This window comes from Amphibalanus amphitrite, unplaced genomic scaffold, assembly GCF_019059575.1.
Source record: "Amphibalanus amphitrite isolate SeventyFive unplaced genomic scaffold, NRLGWU_Aamphi_draft 000356F_arrow, whole genome shotgun sequence".
NCBI classification, from domain to species: Eukaryota; Metazoa; Arthropoda; class Thecostraca; order Balanomorpha; family Balanidae; genus Amphibalanus; species Amphibalanus amphitrite.
The window spans coordinates 467039-492656 of NW_024881850.1; the positions used below are offsets into that span (position 1 = coordinate 467039).

General features: G+C 51.2%; 1 protein-coding gene and 1 long non-coding RNA gene across 4 annotated transcripts; one reads left to right on the plus strand and one right to left on the minus strand.

Annotated features, from left to right (window-relative positions):
- Nucleotides 1-407: 407 nt before the first annotated feature.
- LOC122389358 lies at nt 408-2561 on the minus strand. The gene is made up of 2 exons (XR_006257961.1): nt 1029-2561; nt 408-641 (listed from the first exon to the last, which is right to left on the minus strand). It is a non-coding gene; the product is annotated as an uncharacterized LOC122389358 (long non-coding RNA).
- A 7420-nt stretch (nt 2562-9981) lies between these two features.
- Nucleotides 9982-24628, plus strand: LOC122389381. Of its 3 annotated transcripts, none has more exons than XM_043381315.1 (2): nt 9982-10026; nt 21750-24628. In XM_043381315.1, the coding sequence occupies exon 2, from the start codon at nt 22060-22062 to the stop codon at nt 24550-24552; it is 2493 nt and encodes an 830-aa protein (XP_043237250.1). In that variant the 5' UTR covers nt 9982-10026; nt 21750-22059; the 3' UTR covers nt 24553-24628. The 3 variants fall into 3 exon arrangements, with proteins under 3 accessions (XP_043237250.1, XP_043237251.1, XP_043237249.1); XM_043381316.1 differs by lacking the exon at nt 9982-10026 and adding an exon at nt 18300-18329; XM_043381314.1 differs by lacking the exon at nt 9982-10026 and adding an exon at nt 21515-21543.
- Nucleotides 24629-25618: the final 990 nt, after the last annotated feature.

Genomic DNA, 25618 nt, shown 5'->3' on the forward strand with positions numbered 1-25618 from the left:
GGTGGGGCCCACATAAATTTGTCCCTGGGTAAATGGTGGGGCCCACCTGGGCTGGCCCACGTGGGCTCAAGGTGGGTACCATATGGGGCCCACCTGGGCTGGCCCACATGGGCTCAAGATGGGTACCATATGTGGCCCACCTGGGCTGGCCCACATGGGCTCAAGGTGGGTACCATATATATGGGGTCCACGTGGGCCAGCAGATGTGGGCCCTAGGTGGGCCCCATGCTGGCTCACACCTCCCTAGCATCGTTTGTATTAATCAATAAATATTCACCAAAGCCCATCTTAGTTCCCACCAGAACCTACAATTAATTTCAATATGATTACAATATAATCGATGTCTGCTATTTCAATCACTCCCCCTGATCATTGCTGAACGTTCACCACCGCAACAAAACAAACTGTCAGTGATCAATATTTATATTATCGATAAACACAAAAATGCTGTTTAAACTCTCTGCTCTCTTCTGCTCATCTCTAGACTTCTTCTCTCATCTGCTCCTCCGCTTAAACTCCAGCTGGTCTCCTCTCCTGGCGGCCTCCGTCGCGGTTCCTGGCACCCGTAAACCACTTTCGTGGCGCCACCTCCAGCTGGCCGTTGTTGGTGTCCTGGGTAAGCCCGTTCCGCCGCACGGCTCCTGTAAAATAAGCACCAGCAATGTAAAATGTGCAGACACATAAGCGAATTGTGTATTGCCCGTGCTGTGTTCTATCATGATTCTTTATTACCTGCATTAAAAGTAACATCATCTGATTTGACTTGAATAATTGTGAAATGAACTTTAAATATTATTTTTTTTTTGCAGGAAATAATCTGATGCAGAATAAACATACAAGGTCCGATTATGATGGACACAAAGGACATTAGTGCTTTATAAGTCGGCTGCTTGGAATTCGCTAATCGGACAGTAATTGACGACACCTGAAATAACATATGAATGGGAGTGCTGCTGTTATTCTGACATCCGCTATCAGGTGTCCAAGGGAGTTTGGCAATTAAATAAAGAGATAAAACCATTACTTACTGAACACGACATCAAAAAGCCGGGTACCGCCGAAAGCCCTTTTCCCGTGCCGTCCATTTACGCTTAGTCGCGTAGCGAGTGCGCTCGTCATGACGCCTGCTATCGTCCTTCCGACCGGTGTAAGCGGGGGCGCTTACACCGAGGTCGGCGACAAACAGCCACCCGGAGTATCTGTCCACTGCCACGAGGTACTTCCTGCCGGCGTGATCGGCAAAGTCGATGTGTAGTTCGAACGGCCTTTCCGCTGGCGGTCTCCTCATCATGGTCTCTTGCTGCTGAGCGGGTAGATCTCTCTGGCAGCTGGTACAGCAGCGGGTGACATTTTCCACATCCCGGTAGATCCCGGGCCAGTAGACGATCTGTCTTGCGCGGGCTTTCGTCTTCTCCTTCCCCAGGTGGCTGGCGTGGAGGGCTTCTAGAACAGTCCTTCGTAATCGCTGTGGTATGACGAGCCTGCAGCCGATCCGGCCTGACCGACTGGACATCTCCACCGACCGCAGTGACGCCTTCTACCTCTGGAAGGAGAGATGGGACGACTACGTCCTGATGTCACAGCGGCGACTCGACCAACTAGCGATACATCTGGCGTCGCTGCGGGCGCGCCTCTCCGAAGAGACTCGAACGCGGTCGTGGTTGCGGCGCGGCCGCCACGGCTACGCATTCCTGCTTCCTTTCACTTTCGTTCATTGCACTTTGTACTCACTATGGGCGGGTTCGAGCTAATACCGACCGCGCCATGTGTCGGTTCCGCCCGAATTAAGGCTTTATTGGACACGCACACCACTCAGAGTCTCAACGCCAACTGGCCCGCCCAGACGCCGCAGCCCCGCCAGCCGGTCGGCCGGTCACCGCCCCGGGCGGTGCAGAGGCGGCCCCAGGCCCCGTCCGGTGGGCCGAGCTCCGCCGGCGGGTCGCCCGCGCAGGGGCGGGCTCAGGCGACACAATCATACGACACAATCACAACATTGACTGTCCAATATCAGCCGTAGCTGGTCTCACAAACATCAACTATGCGACTTCCTCACGACGTCGAAGTGTATTTTGGAGGCATGAGACTAAACAGCGAGTTCTTTTTTCTTGTAATATCATACACATTGGACAGTGAAAAAATAAATAATGGGCTGCCCACATCCAGCCCACCTACACCCCACTACATGGGCTGCCCACGCAGTGCCCATGTTAAGCCCACCATACAGGAACACCGCGTGAATGCCTGTGTTCACCAAAATTCCTGGATATGCCCTCGTACATGTGCAAGCAATCTCATTATCAAGCATTATGCCTGCCAAAAAATATGTGGGCAGCCCATGTGGGGCCCACATGCAGCCCACATATTTGCCCATCTCTAGCCCATGGCCCACCTAGCCCACCATGCCCATCAACTGCCCGTGTGGGGCCCACATGGGCATGCTGGCTGGGGTTTGCCCATCTGGGCCCCACGTGGGCCCCGGATGGGTGTGCCCAGTTTGTTCGTGCCCAGTCTGCCCACATGCTGCCCGCATCCAGCCCAGATAGGTGTCGGGTCAGTTAACAAAGTTTTGTAGTAAGGTTTGCCCATTTGGGCCCCATGTGGGCCCCGGATGGGTGTACCCAGCTTGTTGGTGCCCAGTCTGCCCACATGCTGCCCGCATCCAGCCCAGATAGGTGTCGGGTCAGTTAACAAAGTGTAGTAAAGTTTGCCCATTTGGGCCCCATGTGGGCCCCGGATGGGTGTGCCCAGCTTGTTGGTGCCCAGTCTGCCCAAATGCTGCCCGCATCCAGCTCAGATAGGTGTCGGGTCAGTTAACAAAGTTTTGTAGTAAATTTTGCCCATGTGGGCGGCTGGGCCCCATGTGGGCCCCGGCTGGGTGTGCCCAGCGTGTTGGTGTCCAGTTTGCCCACATGCTGCCCGCATCCAGCCCAGATACCTAGGTGTCGGGTCAGTTAACAAAGTTTTGTAGTAAATTTTGTCCATGTGGGCGGCCGGGCCCCATGTGGGCCCCGGCTGGGTGTGCCCAGCTTGTTGATGTCCAGTTTGCCCACATGCTGCCCGCATCCAGCCCAGATAGGTGTCGGGTCAGATACCAACATTTTGTAGTAAAGGAAATGTTCATATCCCAGCAAACATGCCCACATGGTTCCCATATGGGGCCCACATGGCCCCCCACCTCTTCCATATGGGCCCCACATGGGAATGGCAGTGGGTGACACATGGGGCCCATATGGGCAAGCCCACGTATGCCCCATATGAGACCCACGCGGCCCCCACATGGGACCCATATGGGCCAGCCTACATTGACCCCATATGGCATCATGTATGAACTTGATGTACTTGGAGTCCAAAATTCACATGAACAACAGTCACCTTTTTTGCTTTTATGCTCTTGGAGTAACTTAAATGGGGCCTACATGGGTGATCCATATGGGACCCACATGGGATGCCCATCTCCAGCCCACATGCGTTTGGCCCACCTGGCCCATTTTTCCCATATGGGGCCCATATGGGTAGCCCATCTGTAGCCCATGTCCCATGTGAGCCCACCTGGCCCATGTTTACCCCATATGGGACCCACATGGGATATCCATCTCCAGCCCACATGTGATTGGCCCACCTGGCCCATTTTTATTCCATATGGGGCCCATATGGGTAGCCCATCTGTAGCCCATGTCCCACTGGGCCCATCTGGCCTATGTTTACCCCATATGGGACCCACATGGGATGCCCATCTCCAGCCCACATGCGTTTGGCCCACCTGGCCCATTTTATCCCATATGGGGCCCATATGGGTAGCCCATCTGTAGCCCATGTCCCACGTGAGCGCATCTGGCCCATGTTCACCCCATATGGGACCCACATGGGATGCCCATCTCCAGCCCACATGCGTTTGGCCCACCTGGCCCAGTTTTATCCCATATGGGCAGCCCATCTGTAGCCCATGTCCCACGTGGGCCCATCTGGCCCATGTTCACCCCATATGGGACCCACATGGGATGCCCATCTCCAGCCCACATGCGTTTGGCCCACCTGGCTCATTTTTATCCCTTATGGTGCCCATATGGGTAGCCCATCTGTAACCCATGTCCCACGTGGGCCCATCTGGGACCCACATGGGATGCCCATCTCCAGCCCACATGCGTTTGGCCCACCTGACCCATTTTTATCCCATATGGGGCCCATATGGGTAGCCCATCTGTAGCCCATGTCCCACTGGGCCCATCTTGCCCATGTTTACCCCATATGGGACCCACATGGGATGCCCATCTCCAACCCACATGCGTTTGGCCCACCTGACCCATTTTTATCCCATATGGGGCCCATATGGGTAGCCCATCTGTAGCCCATGTCCCACGTGAGCCCATCTGGCCCATGTTCACCCCATATGGGACCCACATGGGATGCCCATCTCCAGCCCACATGCGTTTGGCCCACCTGGCCCATTTTCATCCCATATGGGGCCCATATGGGTAGCCCATCTGTAGCCCATGTCCCACGTGAGCCCATATGGCCCATGTTCACCCCATATGGGACCCACATGGGATGCCCATCTCCAGCCCACATGCGTTTGGCCCACCTGGCCCATTTTTATCCCATATGGAGCCCATATGGGTAGCCCATCTGTAGCCCATGTCCCACGTGGGCCCATCTGGCCCATGTTCACCCCATATGGGACCCATGTGGGCATGTTTGCTGGGGCTCAGCCCATATGGGACCCAGATTTAGCCCAGATAATAGCCCACATGTAGCCCATGCCCACTTAAGCCCAGATGCCCCACTTTCAGCCCATATGGGCCCCATTTGGGAAGGCTGGCTGGGTTATAATGGTGAGGTCGCAAAATTGACCTGACCTTAGGTCATCTATATCAAAATTCTGAGATATACATTTTGTACATGCTAGTGCTCTTAGCAATCGCTGAAAGTTTCAAAGCGATCGGTCACTCGGTGTAGCTATGACAGACATTGAAACTTTTTATGAGGTGAGGTCACTTCGAGTGACCTGGTGACCTGACCTTGAATGACCTTGGTCTGAAATTTTCACAACATGTGTAGAATTGATGTATGATAAGGTGTACCAAAAACGGCGGCGCTCCGCGCCGCCGTTTTTGAGATATTCGCGAAAAACCACAGGGGGGGGGGTGTTCAAACACCCCCCCCCCCAGCAGAGCGCGGGTTAAAAGTGAATGAGGGATGATGGGATAGACCAACAATAAAACAGCAATCTGGTTAATTGATATGGATGGGTGTCAGAGAGTATATGGGAGAATGGGCGAAACTTCACTAGAACTGAACAATCTGAAGAATTTGGAGACGTAAGGATAAGGGACATGAACCGAAACAACAGCAACAGCTGAAATACCTACCTTCCATTTCCCTCCAACATAAAACGCAAAGCAATATAGGTATAAAGTCTTCAAAGCATCACGTGTGTGAATTACGACATGACGTAATCGATCAAACTCCACCCTGCGCACATCTGTGCTCCACGCCTTCCGTTTCCCGTCTCTCTTCGACACTTCCAGATCGGGAAAGTCGCTACAGCGCCGACCGCAGCGGTGGCTGACCGACTCTCGGCCGCGAAACTCGCGCGGCGCGACTCTGACAAATCTGACGCTGCAAATGACGAGCGGCGGCGCGGCGCCTCTACCGGCGGAGTAACGGTGTGCGTGCGGCTCTGGACGCGTTCCACTGCTGCCGATTGTCGATAACGCCGGCTCGCGGGGCACATCAGCAGCAGCTGTTATCCGTCAGCGTCCTGTGATCCGCCGCCGACCGGTCACGCACCAGATGTTAAAAAACAGCTGTGGTGTGGAAAAATGAGACTACAAATTGAAATCAGAGGACCAAGAGGAAGAGGTGTTATTCATAGCTATCTCATAAATGCAAACTGCCTGTGTGTATTGCATAAAATATCAATCTGATGATCTTGAAAGCCAGCCATATAGTGTTGTTACTGCATTCGTTACTGTAATGTAACTTGTAAATTCGTTACTGCATCGCAGTATATGGTGCTTGCACCAGACACAATCTCTCTCGGATACAAAAAATATTAAACTACGCAGCCAAAGTCATTTTCGGCCGAAAAAAGTACGACCATGTTTCCGATTTGATGTGCCAGTTGCGCTGGCTCAGCGCGGAGAACCTCGTCACCTACCACTCCCTGTGCCTGTTGCACAAAGTGCGGTGTTAGGCCGAGCCGGAGGTGCTGGCACACAGTCTGACCACTGTGGCGGAGGCGCGCGGCGGGAGCGCGGCTGTCAGTACCCGGCAGGACGCGCTCCTGCACGTGCCGCGATCCCGTACAGAGATGGGCAAACGCCGGTTCACCTGCCGAGCGCCGGCTGCCCTCAACTCGCTGCCACCTGATTTGACCCGACTGCCCCCTGGAGCTTTCGGACGTCACTTGCGTACCCATCTGCTCGAGGAGCAAAACACTGTCTAGCCAGCATGACTGTTTATCTGCACGTGTGTTTCCCTTTCATCATCTTTTATAGTTTTTTTTTTTATCACCATCTGTTTTATTGACGACGGGCAGTAATAGCCACATGTGCACGTGGAATGTCCTGAATAAATTGTCTATTGTCTATTGTCTATTGTCTATTGTTGTCCAGACATGACTCGAACCTCTGGTCTTTAGTCACCGATAGGCGATCTTCGGGCTTCGGAAGACGGAGGACGGTCGTCGGTCGGGGGCATCTCCGGTTGCACCCTGTCGCTCACCGATCGACGCTCGGCGAACAGTCTCAAAGAAAGACTGCCAAGGAGTGATGCTGCACTCAGCAGCAAGGTCGTCGCGCCCCAGTTGATCGTGAGTACGCCTCAGCTCCGATGGGTGTGAAAAATCGACCTGACGTGGCCTCACGCTCTTCCTGTCCCCTTCCGACATCGAGGTCACCGATCCATCGGAGCGCTCACGCCGGGCCCGGCCAGGTCAGCCCCGCCGGCTCACCGGTCTCTGCTGGGGGTCGGGGCCAGCGGCGACGCTTCACGCTGTGAACGGTTGTCGCCCGGGTGGGCCGTGTCGGCGTCCGTTGTCATGGTGATAAACAGTCGAGCGCCGCATTCAACTCACGCATGGCATACACGCGCGCACGAGCTATGAAAGACGCGCGTGGTTTGAAACATTTCGCTGGCTTTAGAAAGTTGTCGCGTAACGAAACATTTGTCACATTGGTCAGGGCCTGACAGTTGTGGAGTAAGCTGACATTTGTTACACTGTTGGCGGGATGAATGATCTGGACTCGGGCATGTTACCGGTTACGGCGTTACGCTAGCCCAGTCACGACTGTGACCGTCATAGAGCATGACTAGCAGCCTGCATCGCATGATGCAACCACGAGCATTACACGAGCATATCTCATAAAAGGTAAATTGGAAAGATATGAATGCTTTATTACGATGCATAATGCTTCATATTTCGTTAGGTATAAAAGCAAATCTAATGGATAAAATCGCCATAAAATTGTGCCTAAATGAATACAAATCTTGCATTTTAACCGTACCTATGTCGACTGTCGTCACTTATCCGCAGTTAGGTTTAAACATATAGTCTAAGGCATCGGAAGTGTGTTTCGACCCAGCCAGCCAGCCTATGCTATCGGTAGCAGGAGCCGCGCGGAGTTCCGGCTCAACGTGCAGAATGATTGAGAGCCAATATGCAGCCCCAAACTCTAAGTTGATTTTTTTACCGAAACAGGCAATGAATACCTACTCGGATGTATCGTTAATCGTTTGCTTTAACTTCAGCGCTCATTGCATTTACGATTACAATCCAACAAAACACCGAATCATTCATCAGGCTCGGCAAGAGCTGTTTGTTTCGAAAAGCGCACGGCTCGCATTACCTCAAGCCCATACCCTGAAGCCCAGCTCCCAGCCCCCTGCGGCTAGCGCACGTGCCTCAGCAGCATGCATTAGCCGCGCTACGTGCGTTACGCATGTTTGTGCGTGTTTACTCTGCGGACCCCGCCCCGCCCGCGAGTTACCTAAGTGTGGAACTGTATTTACTCACCCGTCGATTCTAGGGCTCTGATTGGTGACTTTGGTCGGGGGCTGACGCTTATAGCATGACGTCACTCACGTACTCGGCTGGACCAACGGCGCAGCGCAGGCGCGCCGAGCCAGTCCAGAGGCTCTCAAGCTCAATTGTACAGATCCTGTGCATTGAATCGCGAAACTTCGGCGAGTTCGCCTGAGTTTGGAAGCCCCTGCCGGAGAACTGGAGAAGTGCGGTTTATTCGCTGGACAGTGGACAGCTCAGATCGCTCAGATGGCGATTGACGGTGCCAAAAAGATGATAGGGAGAAAGGAGTTCAGCAGTGAATTATGAGCCTGTGCTGTGCATAGCTGAGTAATTAATTGTTAAATGCTTACTGCTTAGGCTTGGAAGAAATGCAGCGTAGTTTAGCCGAACCAGGGGTATTCTTGCCGAGTATGTAAGGCGGAAGGGTCGCAAGTCGTTTGTTTCCATGAATGCACTAATGAAAATGTAAAGTGTAATGATAAGTTGTTAATTCAGTGTGGTTGGGCATCTGCTCAATCTGTTTCTTCTCTGCATAGTGCATTCGCCACTAATTCATTTTAAGAGGCACTGTGCTGCGCCGCCTGTTTATTAGTCCGAAACATCTGAATTCATTCGCTGTAACTTACAACAATACGAATCGTGCAGTCATGCGCTGGGGGTCCGCCAAGTTTGAGTGAGCTGCAGAATGCAGACTGGGCCGCCGAGAATATAACATTCCCGTCTCCCTGGGCGAATGGTGCATTGGAGCTGAAGGAAACTGCTTCAGTTTTTTTTGTGGGTAGGATACCCATGTTTGAAAATTATGTTCGGGAGTGATGCGATGTGCAAAAGGTTTGCTGAATAGAGGGCTGTCGAGAAGATGCAGATTTTCTCATTTGCTAACCGATACAACGCAAAAAGACGCAAATGTTGCACTTTTTCAGGGCTTAAGTCTAATAAAAGATTAGGGACTTCGTGAATCATGCCTTTTGACCGCGACCCAGTTATTTGCCACTGGGTAGGTACTCATTTGTTAACAGAACGTTCTACCACCACTTGCCAGAAACTCAATGAGCAGACAGCAATTGCTTATCCTTAAACGTTTGAGTGCACCTAACAACCTTTAAAAATGACGTCCTCCCTTTCAATGGTTTGCGCGAAGACACATAGCCATAAGCAACCAAGCAATGGCAGAATCCATTGAGCAGCGTGTCAGATGTGCCCCCCAATTCTCAATCCACATAGCATAGCATACACTAAATGTAGGTACACACACCTACACATTAGGTATTTGAAGGACTTGATAGCTGATACACATGAAAGAAACACAAGGCGCTAAAATTAAACGCAATTAACTAGATGCAGCAGAAGTTTGGCGTCCGATGCCTCTTCGCCAAGTTAAGACCATGCCAATCTCGACCAGTCTGCCGCCGCGCCGGCAATAGCCGTGGTGTGACGTCATCCGGCCGGCACGTCGACGTACAGTTCCACACTTAGGTAACTCGCGCCCCGCCCCGCGCGCTGAGGGGCGGGTCACAGCCGTCCGCCTGAGGCGGTTGATGCGCGGCTGACCTGCGAGAAAGTACCGCCGGCTCGCCCACCGCGCCGGCTCCGACTCTAGCCTGCCGCGGTGTGGCGGAGGCCGGGAGCCAGGCCGCCGCCGCCGTCGGGAGGGCGGCAGTCAGTCTGTGCCGGGAGTGCGCCGCGAGAGGTAGTGGGGTGTCGTGGGGTGTGTCGCGGACAGTCAGAGAGCTGTGTTGGGGTGTGAGGCTGGACGGTGGCGGAGGACTGGCCTGAGACAGAGTGGGCAAGTCAGCGGCTGTGGACTGAGAAACAGAGAGACGGTATGGGTCCAGGTCAGGCTGTCGACCTGAGTGGTGTGTGCGCGTGTTGAGTGGGGCGGTTAGGGACTGAGTAAAAGTCCTCTGAGTCGGTGCGAGTCGGACACGAGCGTGATGTGGCTTCTTGGAGTGCGATCCGATTGCTAAGGGCTGACCATCGCATTGGCCAAGGAACTTCAGGTAAGAAGACCCACATGATTGAGCGAGACCGAATGGCATCTAATTATGAATAATTTGTACTACGAATGACATCGTACCAGGCAAAGAGCAAAACAATCATTGTTCTCATTTCAATCACTTATGTTTCATGTCACCCAGTAATTATTCTTATCGATCAAAGCGGATCGGTGGTTCTAGTTAGGCGCCGTCACATGTCTGGTGTTTTGAGGTGTAATTTCTCACTATCCAAAACAATATTGAGTTCGTTAGCAGTGCCGTTGGCTTTTCTTTTGATTGTATGTAAAAGAAAAAAATATTGCTATGCCTGCACTCTTGCTGGATCAAATTTGTTCAGAATAGCTGATGATTGTTGCAACAATAGTCAGCTAACCGGACGTGGAGCAGCTTTCATCAAACCACATGCGCCAAGAGGGTTGTTAATCACTCATGCAGAATAAATCATGCATCATTTATCATGGTCATGAAATGGTGATTGGTTGTGATAACAAATGGCTGCGTGGCCAAAGATACCTAATATGTAAAAATGAGAAAGCCCCAAGCTACCACTTATTTGTTCATAAGTATAGGTAAATCACATGCATGGCTTCTTTTGCTGTTTTGTCAAAAAGTGTCAAAGTTAGCTGTAAATTTATTTTCTCTACCTAACAATAATGTAATGTAACAATAACTTCGACTAGGCTTAGGTGTTTATTCATGTAATTGCTTATCTGTAAGTGATGGTAACAATCAACAAGAGACAAAACTTAATGTTGAGGTTGATGTCATCCAACCTAACCACTTATAAAATAGACTACATGTAGTTGGTGCTTAAACAACGATTTTATTTGATAAAAATCTTGCCTGTACCCAAAGTAAAAGTCGTGCAGTTACTTGAAGTGTAAATGTGTAATATATGGCCAACCTATCTGAAAGAATACATACTCTCCCAAAACCATGGTGTCAATCGACCTGCGGTCCATACGGCTTAGTTTGGACGTCCAGAACAAATCTTTCCCGTCTTCGATTCCATCTAAACGGCCGCCTTATTCCGTGACCTTCAATCACACAATTTCGATGTTTTCAGTTCTGATATTCCAGTCTCACCGTTATGAGGGTCAGTTTTACTGGATTATGAAATTTACCGTCCGGGGCTAAAGCAGTAGGGAAATTACAGCGCGGCGGCCCAGCGTATTATTACCGCTCGTGTGTTCCACCATCAAATGCATTTTTCCCGGGCGCTCTCCGAGATTCCAGGCCGGGAAATGTTACCCAGGGGATAATGAGTTCGGCTTATGATGGATATTGTGAACCGGTGGGGCGTCATTTTGATTCATGACACTGTTTGGACATATAATACAGAGAATAATAATGTGAGATATTGAGACGTATAGGTATCCAAATCAATTTCACGCTGTCAGACGGAGAGGGTTATGGACAGCTTTGATATAGAAAAGTGATGTTTTCCTAAAGACTGCGCTACACGCATTTACCTGAAATGTTAGAAAAGGATGCCTCACTCGCCTACCTTGAGTGCGTATTTTTTTTATCTGCGGAGCGTTTATAACGACTTACCTAGTCAATAGCTGATCTCTCATTAATGATTAATTTACTGCACACATGGCTTCAAGCTTTAATGCGCACGCTGAAAAACACCATCAAGTCTCAACTAAGGCTGAATCACGCACATATATTGTAAATATGTCTTATCTATTTTTCTAGACAATACCGTCTTATAACGATGCACAGCTGATGCTGCCCCAAAAATGAGACATTGTACGACAATGCTGAATTGCTGACCCACATCGATCAGCGTGCGATACTCAGATCACCTTTGTTCTCATCTCGTTTTTCTCATTGACACTGCCTCCTTCTTTCATGCGAATATAGATCAACCGCGCTGCAGCAGTGCATAAAACATAAAAGTCCGGCTATACCTACCGTTCGCTGTCCCATTCTCTTCAGAACGCCGCTCTCTCGGTCCACTTCGAACACATCTACAGTCCATATCGCCCGTTGGAATTCGGAAGGCGCGTTGCCGAACCGCCCACCTGCCGACGGATCGTCCCATTGAGTGCGGGGTAGTCTCGCAATGTCCCTCTCTGTGTAACTATGTGCCTCCGCTGCTCCTGACACCAAGTTCAGACAGCTGGCGATGATTACCCACTGTTCCGTCCTCTGAACGTGCCGCCCAAGTATGTTCCCTGTGCCCTCCGGCGGTCCCCAACAGCCCACCGGTTTCGCCGGTCCCTCCCTCCCCAGCTTCCCGCCCCCCGGCCACCTCCCCCCCTAGACACGCTCCCTTCCCGTTCGGCACGTGCCGGGCGGACGGCGGGCGGCGGTGCATCAAACGGTGGGGAGGGGAGGGAGGCACGTACTGGTCATCCAGGCCGGGTCGGGTTCGGACAGGGGAGGGGGAGAGGATTAATGAGTACCCGCTGACAGCCGATAGCGCGCGCCCCATAAGCACCGGAGTGTAAACAGATCGTTAGGAGGGACACGGGCGGGTCGGGTCACTCTGTCGGGTGCTCTACGAGGGGCGTTCAAAAAGTTCTCGGCCCGACCATGAAGGAGTAGAGAAACGACGTCGACTTATTAGACCAAAAATGTTCATTTAGTCCAATAACCAGCGTTAAGACAAAAACATTTCGCGCAGCGCTTCGCGAGAGGCCCCTGGGTCTCCATAGCCAAGTGGGTTTTGGACGCATCTGGCACGTCCAAGACGGCTGCTTTTGTCTCCTTGCTGTCAGCGAAGTTGCCACTGCTAAGCAATTTCCTTATGTTGGGGAGGAGGTGGCAACCTGAGGGTGCAAGGTACGGATAAAAAAGTGGCTGTGACAACAACTCGAAGCCACAGCTCACTGTTTCGCTGATCGTCACCCTGCTCATGTGTGCTGGTGCGTGGTCCTGGATCAGGCGCACACTTTTAGTCAGCTTCCCTAGTCTCTCCTTGATATATGCTGCTCGCTACTGTTATCGAAAGGAGGTGTAGTATTCATCATTAATTGTGCGCCCCTGTTTTAGAAAGTTGACGAGCAGAGCCCCGCCAGCATCCCAAAATGCAACCACTGTCACCTTGCCGTCTGACTTAAACACGTCGCACACATTTGGTGGCCTTTACTCAGTGTGCTTCCACTTGTGCAACTCGGTCACGCCCTTAAGGTCAACGTGTGACACCCACAATTCCTCCACGGTAACAAGTAGTTAAATGAACTCTTTTGGATCTTCGATATAGGGACCAAAATTTTCGCGTTACGCCTCCTTTCGAGTCTGCCTTTCCTCTGAGTCAGCAAACGGGGGATGCATCTTGCAGAGATCTTAAACATATAAATACGCTGTCGAAGAATGGCTTTGAGGAACCTGATAGACACCTCCGCTCCTGCTGCGTTGTTCCAGACCAGAACATTTGCCATTTTTCACAAAGAAGGGCTTATTTTTCATATTTTCTTGAGTCAATGCTGTTGATGGCTGGCCACTGTGGGGGTGACCATTAATGATCTGTTGACCAAAATTGAACAGAGATGCCCACTTTTTGACGCTACTGTAAGAAAGACAAACATCAACATGTGTTGGCACTAGCTTTTCGTGAATAACGTTTGGTGCATTTTTCTGCAATGCATGAACCAAATAACTGTTCTCTTCTGGGCGTCGCCCATTCTGACCGGGAATGGCAAACTATGTTACGGTTAATTAACAGCCTGAACCAATCACAGGGCAGGTTGGTTAATGGCTACGTAAGTGGAAATCCCAATAACACATCATTGAACACACCGCGTTGCTGGCCGAAATTCCAACTCCTTCATGGTTGGGCCGGGAACTTTTTGAACGCCCCTCGTATGTCTCTGTCACACCTGCGCTTAGTCGGCTGCTCTTCTCGCGGGATTAGGACTGGTCAAGTTTCAGAACCTATCATGTATGAGAAATACAATAGTGGTCAAGTTCACGGAGGACGTTTAAAAACACGTTAAATATCTTGCTTTCTGGTATTTTTTTTTGTCCATGATGCTTTTTAGAAACGCGTGGTGTTCGTAAAATACTCGAACCATAACATATCCCACTTTAACTTTGTAATTATGCAAATTTGCTTATTTTACTCATATCCGCTTTCCCCGGACAGCTGTAACATTCCGTTTTTATACCAGAAACTGCATTCACGTCAGCGTTGTAATATCCTATCAAAAGGACAATGCTGTTGTTTTTCGCATTAAACCAATAACCACACTTATCCGGCTGCATGCATTTGGCATAGGGGACCGGACGGCACCGGCGTTCTGTCGCGGTTACCGGTCACGCTCCGGTCCGGCGGCGGTGGCGGCGCGGCGGTGCGCCACCCGGCGACAGATGCGCCGCATTTGTACCGGCTGTGGCGCCGCGCCGTTACCCGCCACACCGACCGACAGATCGGTCACCGAACATGACAGGCACGCAGCCGCTCTCGGCAGACGACACCACGGGATCTGCAGCTGCGGGAGGCTGCGGCATGAAAACTTAGCTCGAGTTTCTGAGACGTTTCAGGTTTCAGGTCTCTCAAAAACGATTATCCCAGTTTCGTGTAAGCTATTAGCTACTTGGCGACGGGCGCGGGAAAACTCTAACCACTTCACACATAAGCTACCGGATGAAAGTTGAACATTACAATCATCAAGTGACCACTGAATGCACTCACTACGCAAAACTCTCACTCGGAACAACGAGAGTAAAGCGTTGCTTCTGTCTACTTGCCAATACCGACCCACTGCACCGTTGTGCTTCTCGCTCCTACACTGTCTCTCGTCTATTGTTGTCTGCGAGTCGCCATCGAGTACCGGATGACGGCACTTATACCGCCGGCAGCTGGGCCCCTGACGGCGGTCACGGCGCTCCGAAGACAATCGCGGCGCACTGGTGACGACCACGGCTCACCGGGCGCAGGCGCGCGCGACATGTGATAGAAATGGAGCTTCCTCAGACGCCGGATGTTCGTGGTGGAATGGGTAAATGCTACTGTGTCGATTGATCTGATTGGAAAGAGGAGGGTAGGTCTTCAATATTCATGTGAAATTGCAAGAGACTTGCGTGCATAAATTGGTGTAAAATGCAAACCTGCGTTTTACAAACAATGAATACCTAATATTAAAAAGTTGTTTCATCGTTACTTCTATGCTTTCGAATTATATAAGAAATAAACTAAAGCAAAAAGCTGCAGATAATGCGCCAAAATGAAGTTTTTTTTCCGTAAAATGTGAGTGTGCACAAATTAAATCTGAAAATATAGCATTCTTTATGAAATTAATTATGCTACGCTAGATGATTGCATGGACAAAATGGTGCAAGGCTACAGAAATATGACGTGCATCACGCTCAAAGCAATACCGTTAAACGGAACTACCGGCTGTTCTCGATTAGCATACAGAGGTCCTGCCTTCCATTCAATCAACCCGAGGCATTCTTGGCATTCATTAGCTAATTTCTAAAGAAGTACCTAATGGGTCTGTCAAAGCACGTGTGCGAGTGCCGGGCGTCACATCACTCAGCCGGTCATCTGAGTACCGTTTTGCGTCGGGTGAAAGTGCCGTTTGCAGGCCTCCAGCGGCCATGAGCAATGAGGCGTTGACGGCCAATCCGCCCAGGTGATTGGTGGTGGTGCAGTTGTTATTCATCTCACGATAATGCACTACCAGTCCATTCATTGCTCTCGTCATGCAACGCACAGATGTGCGGGAACCCGAGCTGAACGCTCAGACATGCAGTGCTAAAGACGTGCGTGAAGGGTGCGCGCATATGTATATCTAATGCACCGCGTGCTCTCATACCTTCCGCACGTGCATGGTTTGCCCGTGTGCGCCGGAAGGCGGCCACGGGTTCCACGTCGGCCGTGGCTGAACGCGCCGCGACCGCTGCTCATTACTCGGGTATTCCAGCCAACGGCAGGGCGGCGCTGTTCGATCGTCAACAAAACCTTTCGAGCCGCTTCAGTAAATGGTCGGCATCCGGGCGGCGGAGGCGGCATCTCGGCACTTCGAGTGCCGAGGGCGCCGCACCGTCCGCCGGTCACAAAAACGGACCGAAAACGGACCAGGGACGACCCGCTGCAGTTTCTGGAGCGCGGCAGTGGTCAACGCCCATGCGGGTGCACTGGCAACAAATAGGAGGGGCCAACAGTTGTTTGGGTAAGGTAGCAGGTCATTGTAGAATTCATGGAGCAAAAATTACCCGTCGTGTCGTATATCATAACTTTTTCTAGGGTTGACATAACCCTTGAAAAAGTTATAATAATCGAAACGTCGGCATTTTTCGTTGCAATATCTTGCATATTTATGAAATAATTGTCACATTACAACTCAATTGATGGAGCGTTTGCCAAAATAATGTGAATTGGCAGGTTCAACAATAAACGGACCGGTGGAAACAGTGCGGTTAGAATATAGAAAATAAAATTAATCATTCGTTAGTTCTAACGAAGCTTTGATATTCTGAAACGGTTACATGACAATGATACGCTTATTATTTATGATAAACTGTTCCCCTGGATATCTGTTAAGGCCATTTGCTCTCTCAGCTTTCGACTCTTTGCCCTCCCCTTCCGGTAACGGACTCGGCTGCCGGATGGTCTGTCACTCTCCCCGTGACGATTAACAGGAGTGTTGTGATGGATTCCTGAGGTGTGTATGCTGATGTCACAGCTCTGCCAGAGGCGTGATGGATCCTGAGAGCCGACAAGCTGCGAGCGTCAAACACACAGGTCTGATCTTTGTCTCTGAAGACATGTGGGAGCAAATTATATGAAAACATACAAGCGGAGAATGTAAAATTGTAATGGAGGATACCGCCAAAGATCACTTTAAGTTAGATGACTATCATGACATTTTTTTTCTCATCGTCTCATCTCATCTTCACATTATCTTCATCTCATCTCATCTTCAAATTACCTAATTCATGGTTGTCTACTTCAGTTACTTCGTAAGCATAAACTCGGGATAGAGCTTTTCACGTCACCAGTAGCACGGCCTTTGGCTCATTTTATCTTGCATTGCTTTCAATCTTTCCACCTCATTTAGTTTCCTACCCTCATCCGGTGGCCAGAAAACTCGCCGCACCTTGAAACTGAGCGGAAGACGTTTTATTCAGCGTCATTGTCAGGTCTAGACAGTCCTCGACACTCCCACTCTGTCACACAACAAAGCAGATCAGGCCCCCACAGATGTGGACCACCGGTGTTGTGGTAATGTGACCCCACTCAGGGCCTCCGGGAGCTAGAGAGCAAGGAGGTATCGCGTTTAGAGTTGCAAAATTTCCCTACCGCACTACCGGCATGCCGGTAATTTTTCACTACCGCAGGTTTATTCGTGGTATCTGGCATGCCTTGCCGGTAGCATGCCGGTATTTTTGATTTTGTGCAAAAAAAAATTATCAGCAAATGATTCAAACTTTGGACACTAAGAGGCTCTCAAGTTGTAGTAACAGCAATATTAGCCACTGCAAGATACATTTTGTGGTAGAAGTTCCATTGCTAAGTGTAGGGGTAACACAAACACATGGACCTCAGCATTTCACACAATTCACAGGCTTGGTTATAATTAGAATTGTCAAAAATCTACTGTGGTCTATAAAAGGAAGAATACTCATTCATGTTGCAAAAGCACGATAAACTAGTAAGTCTAATGGTAGGTAATACGTATAGCACAATAAAATAAATAAATGTTCATGACAACATTCCCTAGGGGAAAAGGCCCGCAGAATCAAAACACCAAAAAACACAATGCTTGGAAACTGGCCTTGAGTCCTGAGATCATGAGATGTGATCTGAGAAACTCCTACAAAGAATTTGACACTGAAAATCCAGCTGAAAAGGCAGGTGTTAGTAGCCCTGAGCCTGACTTTGGTCCCATAATTAAATGAAAATGGATTTGAACTGGCATTTTGTCTTTATCTTTACAAGAAAACACATCATGCAGGCAAAATTGACACAACGTGGCGCAAATAATTAGACAACCAAGGATTTGCTTTTAAGATTCTCTCTCCCCTAATGAATGGATGTAATCTGATGACGTAATATTTATTCATATACCCTTTTGGTTGAATAACTGAAGAGAAATGAATTTCTTTGTAGTGAATTACACTACAATGTTGATTTCATCATAATGTAATATTGTGTTGGATAATTTTTATCAATATAATCATTCACGAGGCAGTGGCTTGCAGTCGTTAAACATTTTTTGGCAGCGTTTTAATCAGCTGGTTAAAAGCCTCTGTTATGGCGCATCTGTTTCGAAATCGATAACCTTGTGTTTGTTCCCGCTTGAGGTTGGAGAGGATGGAAGAGATATCGTTTTTATACATATTATTTGGTGACTATTCTCAGGACTAGTGAGTTATTAACACATTTTTTACATGATTCGTATCTTATTCACGAACCAGCAAGCCATAGTGGATAGGAAAAAGTAGATGTTGATCTCGCTTCCTCAGTTAGGAAGATGGCCGAATCTGTACTTGTTTACCTATGTTTTGACCATCTAGATTTTAAACATTTGGCTGGTGCCTGCAACATTTTAGGAGAATATGGAAGTAGAACACCTATGAAATGTAAATGTGATTACTGCTCACTGTCCAGTCTTCAAAAACACATTTCAGTAATTCAAGTCCTTTTCGTCCTCACCTTTTTGATGAATGTATTAGTTTTTTGTAGGCAATACTTATTTAATTACAGGTGATATTTTAACAGTTATAGACTGGAATTGAGTTTCAAAATTGTGGGAATTTGTGGGGCCAACTCAGCCAAAATCAGCCTGCTGGTATTTGTGGTTGGACAATGGATGGCTGTTGGGTGGGAGGGGTGCTGAAACTGCCAAAATGTGGCATCTCTTGCAAAGGTAGGCTAGAATCAAGAATGCAGGTTTTCAGTATGCCGGTAATTTGGCGTTTTTTTTTTGCTTGGGGCGTGGTAGCATGCCGGTATCCCAGAAAATTTTTGTGGGGCGGGGCGGTGCCGGTAGCAGCCTTTTGGGAAAACTTTGCAACTCTAATCGCGTTCCTTTGAGGCGTTGATTGTCAACCCCCGGTTGTAATGATGGTGAACCAGCTGTTGCATGAAATCGAATCTCAGACGAGACAAATTTGAAGGCGACAGCTGCTGGGCAAAACAAATGGCGCCGCTCTCCCAACGTAAAGACTGGTTGACTCATTCCAAAAAGGCTGATCCTTATAAAACGCACTGAAGTAAGACGCGGAACTGAACTATAATAGTTGAAAGGAAAACATTGGCAGCTGTTATGCTGATGTGATGCTGTGAGTGATTGATGCTGTATACAGCTTTTTTGTTGTAAATGGCGAATTTTATGGAGCTGAGCAACACACATATTTAATGTTCAAAATGAAGTTATTTTCATTTTAAGCGTCGTTTAAAACTTTCGGAATGCATCGCAAGGCATAGAAAGCGTAAACGAGCAGCTGTATCATTCCATACCATTTTACCCGTAATTTTCTCCTTAGGGCGGCTGTTTAGCATATATATTGGCTAACAAGGAGCGAAGTTATCTGGTCCGACGTTTTGATGTATGCGCGTCATTATTTTCCGGCATCTGTGGCGCCTCATGTGACACCATTCCAGTGCCCCGTCCTACTGGCACCGTAAGTGACAGGACACAGACACACTGACACAGTGTACATTCAGGAACACCAACAAACGATGTCAGCCTGACAAAGAGGGGCGGCTTTTGTTGTATTTGTAGCTGTTTTCCATTCGTGAACTTGGCCTACGCTATGCCAAATATTCGTGTCGTTTGTGATATGTACGCGATGAGTGCACATTGCCTAATTACCAAATTGCGTTCAGGAGTCGGGAACAAATAACGTTGTGCCGCACACGACTGCTTTCACTCCTTATCTCCTGTGCCGCCCAGGGCTGGCGGCCACCGGCAGTGATCGATGCGCCACAATTGCCTCAGCTGGTCGCCAGCGCGCCGCGATCGTATCCACGGAAAGATCGCGGTCCAGACGGCGCCAGAGAATTTGTCTTGGATGCACCTGTGCGCACCGAACCGCTCTCTTTTGAGCCATGAGCTCGTTGGGCCACATGACGAGTCACGTATCATGTTCAAAAGCTGCCGCGAATGATGCGTAAAAGGTTTTACTAGTCTGACGGATGTCTGCAATCGTATATGCGCTTTGCACAATGACACACACTCCATAAAAAGAAGGGGAGATATAAAAAAACTGAAAGTCGATAAATTTTGACAAGTGCATACCTACTCAAAGGAGAAGTTTGATTGATAGACGCCAAGCTATTTGCCACAATAAGCGTGAATATCGCGTGTTTAGAAACCATTTGTATCGGAGAGGTTGCTAAGGATATCCCGTGTGTTGATTGCTAACGGCCTTTGGCAGCGAAGCGTGAACACCGTTAATCATTTGCTCACCTTACCAGTACCGCAGGCGTAGGAAGAGCTGCAAATTACCAAGCGAACCCGAACTGTAAGCTAAGACCTAAGTACCAGCTGAACCTGGCTTCCAGGCTAAACACAAATCGCCATCATCATCCTCATCATCATCATCATCATCGTCGTCGTCGTCATGAGAATGCCTGCACGTTGAGGTTGATCTGCACGATAAGCTCGAATATGTTGAGATTGAAGGCATGAGCTCAAGTCCCCAGACTCAAACTTCCCACTCACTATGGGACACAGTTACCGTGGGTAGCGTTTGTCACGCGGCCACCTGAGCTCAGACGCTGGTCATTCTGGCTAAGTGGCCGTCAAATAGTCGTGCTCGTGTGATGCGGAGGGGTTCGGTTTCGGTTCCCATCCCAGGAGCTTTCTCCGCGGACCCCGATCCACCCGGGCGTGGCGAGTCGCCGACCGGCCAAGCTGCTCGCTCCTGACGCGATAAGTAGGTATCTCACATTTTTAGAAGGAGCATCGCAGCAGAAGACGGACAGCTTTCTCTTCTCACCCCGCGCCAGACTTGGGTCGACAAGGGAGATACGTGGTGTCGGTATCTAGGAAATATTTGGGGGACGTGAAGATGTTCGACTAGAACAGGAACCTTTTGACGATAGAAAGCTACCTCCACTGTTGTGATATTCCAGAGATAAGAGGGTGGGCCGTGGGGTAACATTGTGGTTTTACCGTTTGTCTGGAGCAGTTAACTAAATTAACTATTACACACCATAAAACGTAACAGTTTTATTGCCAGCCTCGCCATCCTAAATTAAGTTAATCAAGAGGAACTCTATGACACACCCGCAACAATTTGTGTATTGTTTATTAGCGCTTAGGCCTACAATTTTGGGCTCACTCATGTTGCATGCTACACATGACACTAATCTCATGTAATTAGAATGACTTGAGCATTTTGCCAGAGTTGTTTCGCAAGAGATGATTGTTTCAACTGTCCAACATGCTACAATTACGCCTTGGATCTGGCACCATATTGTTCTTCACTGACATAGTTCCTCGAATAAAGCTCACGTGCTCATTTAGGCGAATTAGTCATTCAAAAATAAAAAGCTCCCAAAATGCTGCAAATGCGGCGAAATGCTGGAACAATTGCAATTTTATGTCTCTTGTAAGTGCCGCCTCGTCCCCAAAATCACAGCCAGAAATGGCAGCTACCGTGAGAACCGTTCCGTGACGTCCAAACTCTAGAACAATTGCACCTCCTGCCGGGCTACAATAGTCGTGCGCACCATTGTCATTGTGGGGGCGGCAGGGGCGCCACGTCGTCGTCTATGTCACTGTCTGTCCTCTGACTGATGCCCTCTGTGCCGACAGGACCGGTCACGGCCTACACGGACCGTCACGGCTCTGCGCGGCGCGGCACAACGCCCTCACACATCAACACCGGCCCCGGGCTGCAGCTCGAGCCGACCGTGCCGGGCCAACAGTGAAAGGCGCCGCTTCCGACGCCGGAAATCGGGGCGACGACAAGTGGTGCTTCCTGAGCTGCCGACCGCCGAAAACAGCGCGCCCTGGCCACTTCCGGCGGTTTACCGGCCACGTCCGGCGCGGCCGATTGCTGAGGTGTGATTCGTGCTAGGTTTCTGTGCCGCGGCGCCTTCTGCGATCGTTCATCGCCTTCGAGATGTTGAAGTGGCTGACGCAGTATGCCAATGGCAAGGTCGGCTACAAGGCACGGAAGCAGAAGTATGATGTGCATGGCAGACCAGACCCGTCTCCAGAAAAGGCGCTTTGGATCGGTGGCGTCGACACGGATCATCTGGAAGAAAAGGCTCATAACGGTCCACGAAAACATGTTGTCAAAATTGACGCCAGAATAGATGAAGTGTCATCACGACCACGTCACGTCAATTCACGGCGCCATCCACCAGATAAGCCATCTGTCGTCACCCAGCCCCGTAGCGTCTCGGACGATCGGTATTTCCACGATCAGGCCAGCCCACCGCGCCGTCCCGAGCACAGCGATCGGCAGCGACCACGGCACGCTGCGACATCCCCTCTTAGAGACTACGCCACTGTGCCCGGTCATGACCGTCGCTGTCGCGGCGGCAAAACCACCCACCGAGGTACTGTGTCTGGTGTTCGGAACACACCCGGCGCCGCAGAGGCGTCCTCCGTCACCCCAGCTGCAGCCGTCATTCCTGATCACTCCAGCCTCTGGCCTGGGCAGCGCCGGCATCTGGTCGTCGAATACACCTCTGATGACTCTCCAGACCGTCAGAGTGCCGACCCGCGGCCACGGCGGCTCTCGCCTTCGGCAGAGTCCAGGGTTATGGCGTTTGCGGGCGGGATCGCCGACGATGAGTTCTTCATCATCTGTCCACCGAGTGTGAGGACGACTGAGCGACGGAAACGCGAAGAGGAGCGGAGTAGAGATGGCGTTCATGACAGAGACGAGAAACCAGACAGGGAAGATGTGGCGGAAGGGGAGGCAATACCAGACAAGGATAGTTCACCCGATCGAAACCGAGCCTGGAGCAGCACTCTACTGGAGAGGCTCAGGAGGCGACACGGGGGCCGCCCTGGTCGAACGCGTGACCTGCCAGAGCTGCCTGCGGCGGAGACAGCACCTGCAAGCTGCATAGAGACGCCGAGAGCCCCGACTGACACCACAGATATTCTTAGATCGCGCCTGGAACAGCATCTCGCACGATCGAGAGCGAGCCCGCCTCCGGCGCCTCCCAGACATGACCGTGGAGATAACGCTTTCAAGAACAAAACCGACAGCTTTGACGATGACAACAGACCATCAACTCCGAACAATGACTGCGAACCAAAGAGTATCATCCTGGAGGACAGCGGAGTGACACGAATCAGTGTCACACCAGCCGGCCGAAGTCGCAGTGAGGAAGGCGGCGCGGCGGCCCCGGAGCGACCCGTTCGCTACCTGAGCGCTTCCCTCCCCCGGCCTCGACCGACGACAGCCTCCCGCCCGAGCACCGACCACCGCTGGGTTCTGACACTGCCGGTTCGGTCACGAGCCTCCCCGCCACCGGAGGAGTCACGCAGCGCCAGCGAGGGCCGGAAAAGTGAGAGTGCATGTCGTGACGAGCCGGCCGAGGGGTACAACGGGGACACGGCTGATTACGTGAACGACGCGGGTGGAGTGACTCACGCTAGTGATAAGATTCATGTTCGCTTTGTGAACCGAGTGACCCGAGAAGCGATGAGATCCAGAAGCTGGAGCGTTGGACGCCCGGGACAACATGTGGCAAATGACCCCAGGTCAGCAAATGACACAGAGTTCAGGTCTGGTCGCGAGCCGGGCTCGAGGGTCAGGATGGGTCTGCCTGTCGGTGTCGGGCCACCATCGACCAAAATCGGAAGTCACGTGATCACAAACGGCTCGCTACCTCGAATGACAAGACAAAGCCGGACCGGCGAGACTGCTCGTGAGCCGGTGCGGACAATGGCTGCGGCCCGATCAGAAGCGCTACCGGCCGCCGCCGCCGCTCACGAGCCGGCCGGTGGGGGCGAGACAGCCCGCGCACCGCGGCAAGGCAGTGCGCCGCAGCGCAGCTCCAGCTTCCGCCTTACCGCTCCCGACGAACCGACTGCCAAACGGGTCACGGTGGTACCGCGCCGGTCCCTCAGCGAGCCCCGCGGCCCCCTCGGACCCGAGACCAGTGTCGATGACGACGAGGACGCTCCGTCGTCGGCGAGCTACGCGCACATCGCGACCCTGCCGCGCACTGGGCGCCGTCGCCCGCGGCAGACGGTCGCCGCCACCCAGACCTCGCCCCGAGGCTCACCGGAGCCGCGAGACTCAAAACACGCTCTCGGCGAGACTCAGTCCCGTGGGGCAAAGGACTCTCGTGATGTAAAAGAGTCACATGAGTCTCAGGAGTCACGCTGCTCGCGTGAGCCCCGCTCATTGAGCGAGCGACGTCCTGCCGGTGACTTGGTGGAGTCGATTGACTCGTGTGGGATGTCGGGAGGGTTGACTCGACCACGGTCATCCTCCGCGGACTCCGCACAGCTCGGGAGGATCTGCCAGCAGGCGCTCTCCAGTCTACAGCACGTAACTCTGTGGTCAGACGGCCTCACCGCCGCCACACCAGCCTCACTCACAAACCAGGTCAGTCCTCTCTCACTGAGAGAATACGGTACTGATTAATGTCTGCGCATGAACCTAACTAATGCATGTATCGTACAATACGCGTTAATCTATGCCTGACATATAAACCAAGTGTGATGAGGCCACGGTGGTAATCTGTATGATGAGTCGGCGATTCTAGTCTTCACGACTGGCTTCTATCACACACAAACTCCACCCAAAGCTACGCCCATTTGTTCACCATAGAACTCTCCGCTTCTGCGGCCAGACGACTCTCGCTATTGTTTTGTTTTCAGTCCGCGCCGAGAGTCGTGTGTGTAGTTTTCAGTGACCGTATTATAGCGACCCAGAAGTCGGCTCTTGAATGCCGTATGCTCTCCGTGATCTGTCACTATTTCCAGCCCGGCCTGACGTCGCCTCAGTTCGCAATTTCACCCCCTGTTTCACTCCCTATCCCCGCGGGCGCTGGCAGCATCGCATCGCTAATCCACCGGCAAATTTCGCGGCCTCGGAAACCATGCTTCCGCGGCGCACGGGTCACCACCCTTCCGATGATGGTTTTGTGCGGTGAACTGGAATGACCACAAGCAGCCGTGACATTCGCCTCTTGGTGGAACAAAAGTCATCACCCTTATCAGTGAGCTCAGTTTATGGTCCTTGCTATATCCACGATGCGAGGTGGAATCCACATTCATCGCTCTGGTGGATGCTCAGTGGCTTGAGTCTGATGATGGATAGTTCTTAGCCCCGCTTGTTGACCTCACTCCGAGCCAAGTTTGAGTCCAACACATCTGTGACAGCCACAGCCCACGCCCTAATAGCTGCCCAGACCTACGATCGCACGCTATTAATCGTCGCATCCGGTCGGCGGCTGCTGCCGGTCCGCCACCTTCCGATGCACCTCAACGCCCCGAGCTCACACCTAACTCTGACACAGCTGCTCGGCTAACTCCAAACTCACCCCGGTGCAGAACCAGCCGGCACGTCGTGTTTCACACAGTAATTAGCTGGCTCATCACTGACCGCACGCCGGTGAGAGGGGAAGGGGAGAGCGGGGAGAGTGGCCATCACGCCCGGCGCAGACCCACGCCGCTCGTGCCACATGGGCGGTGTATAATGACGGTGT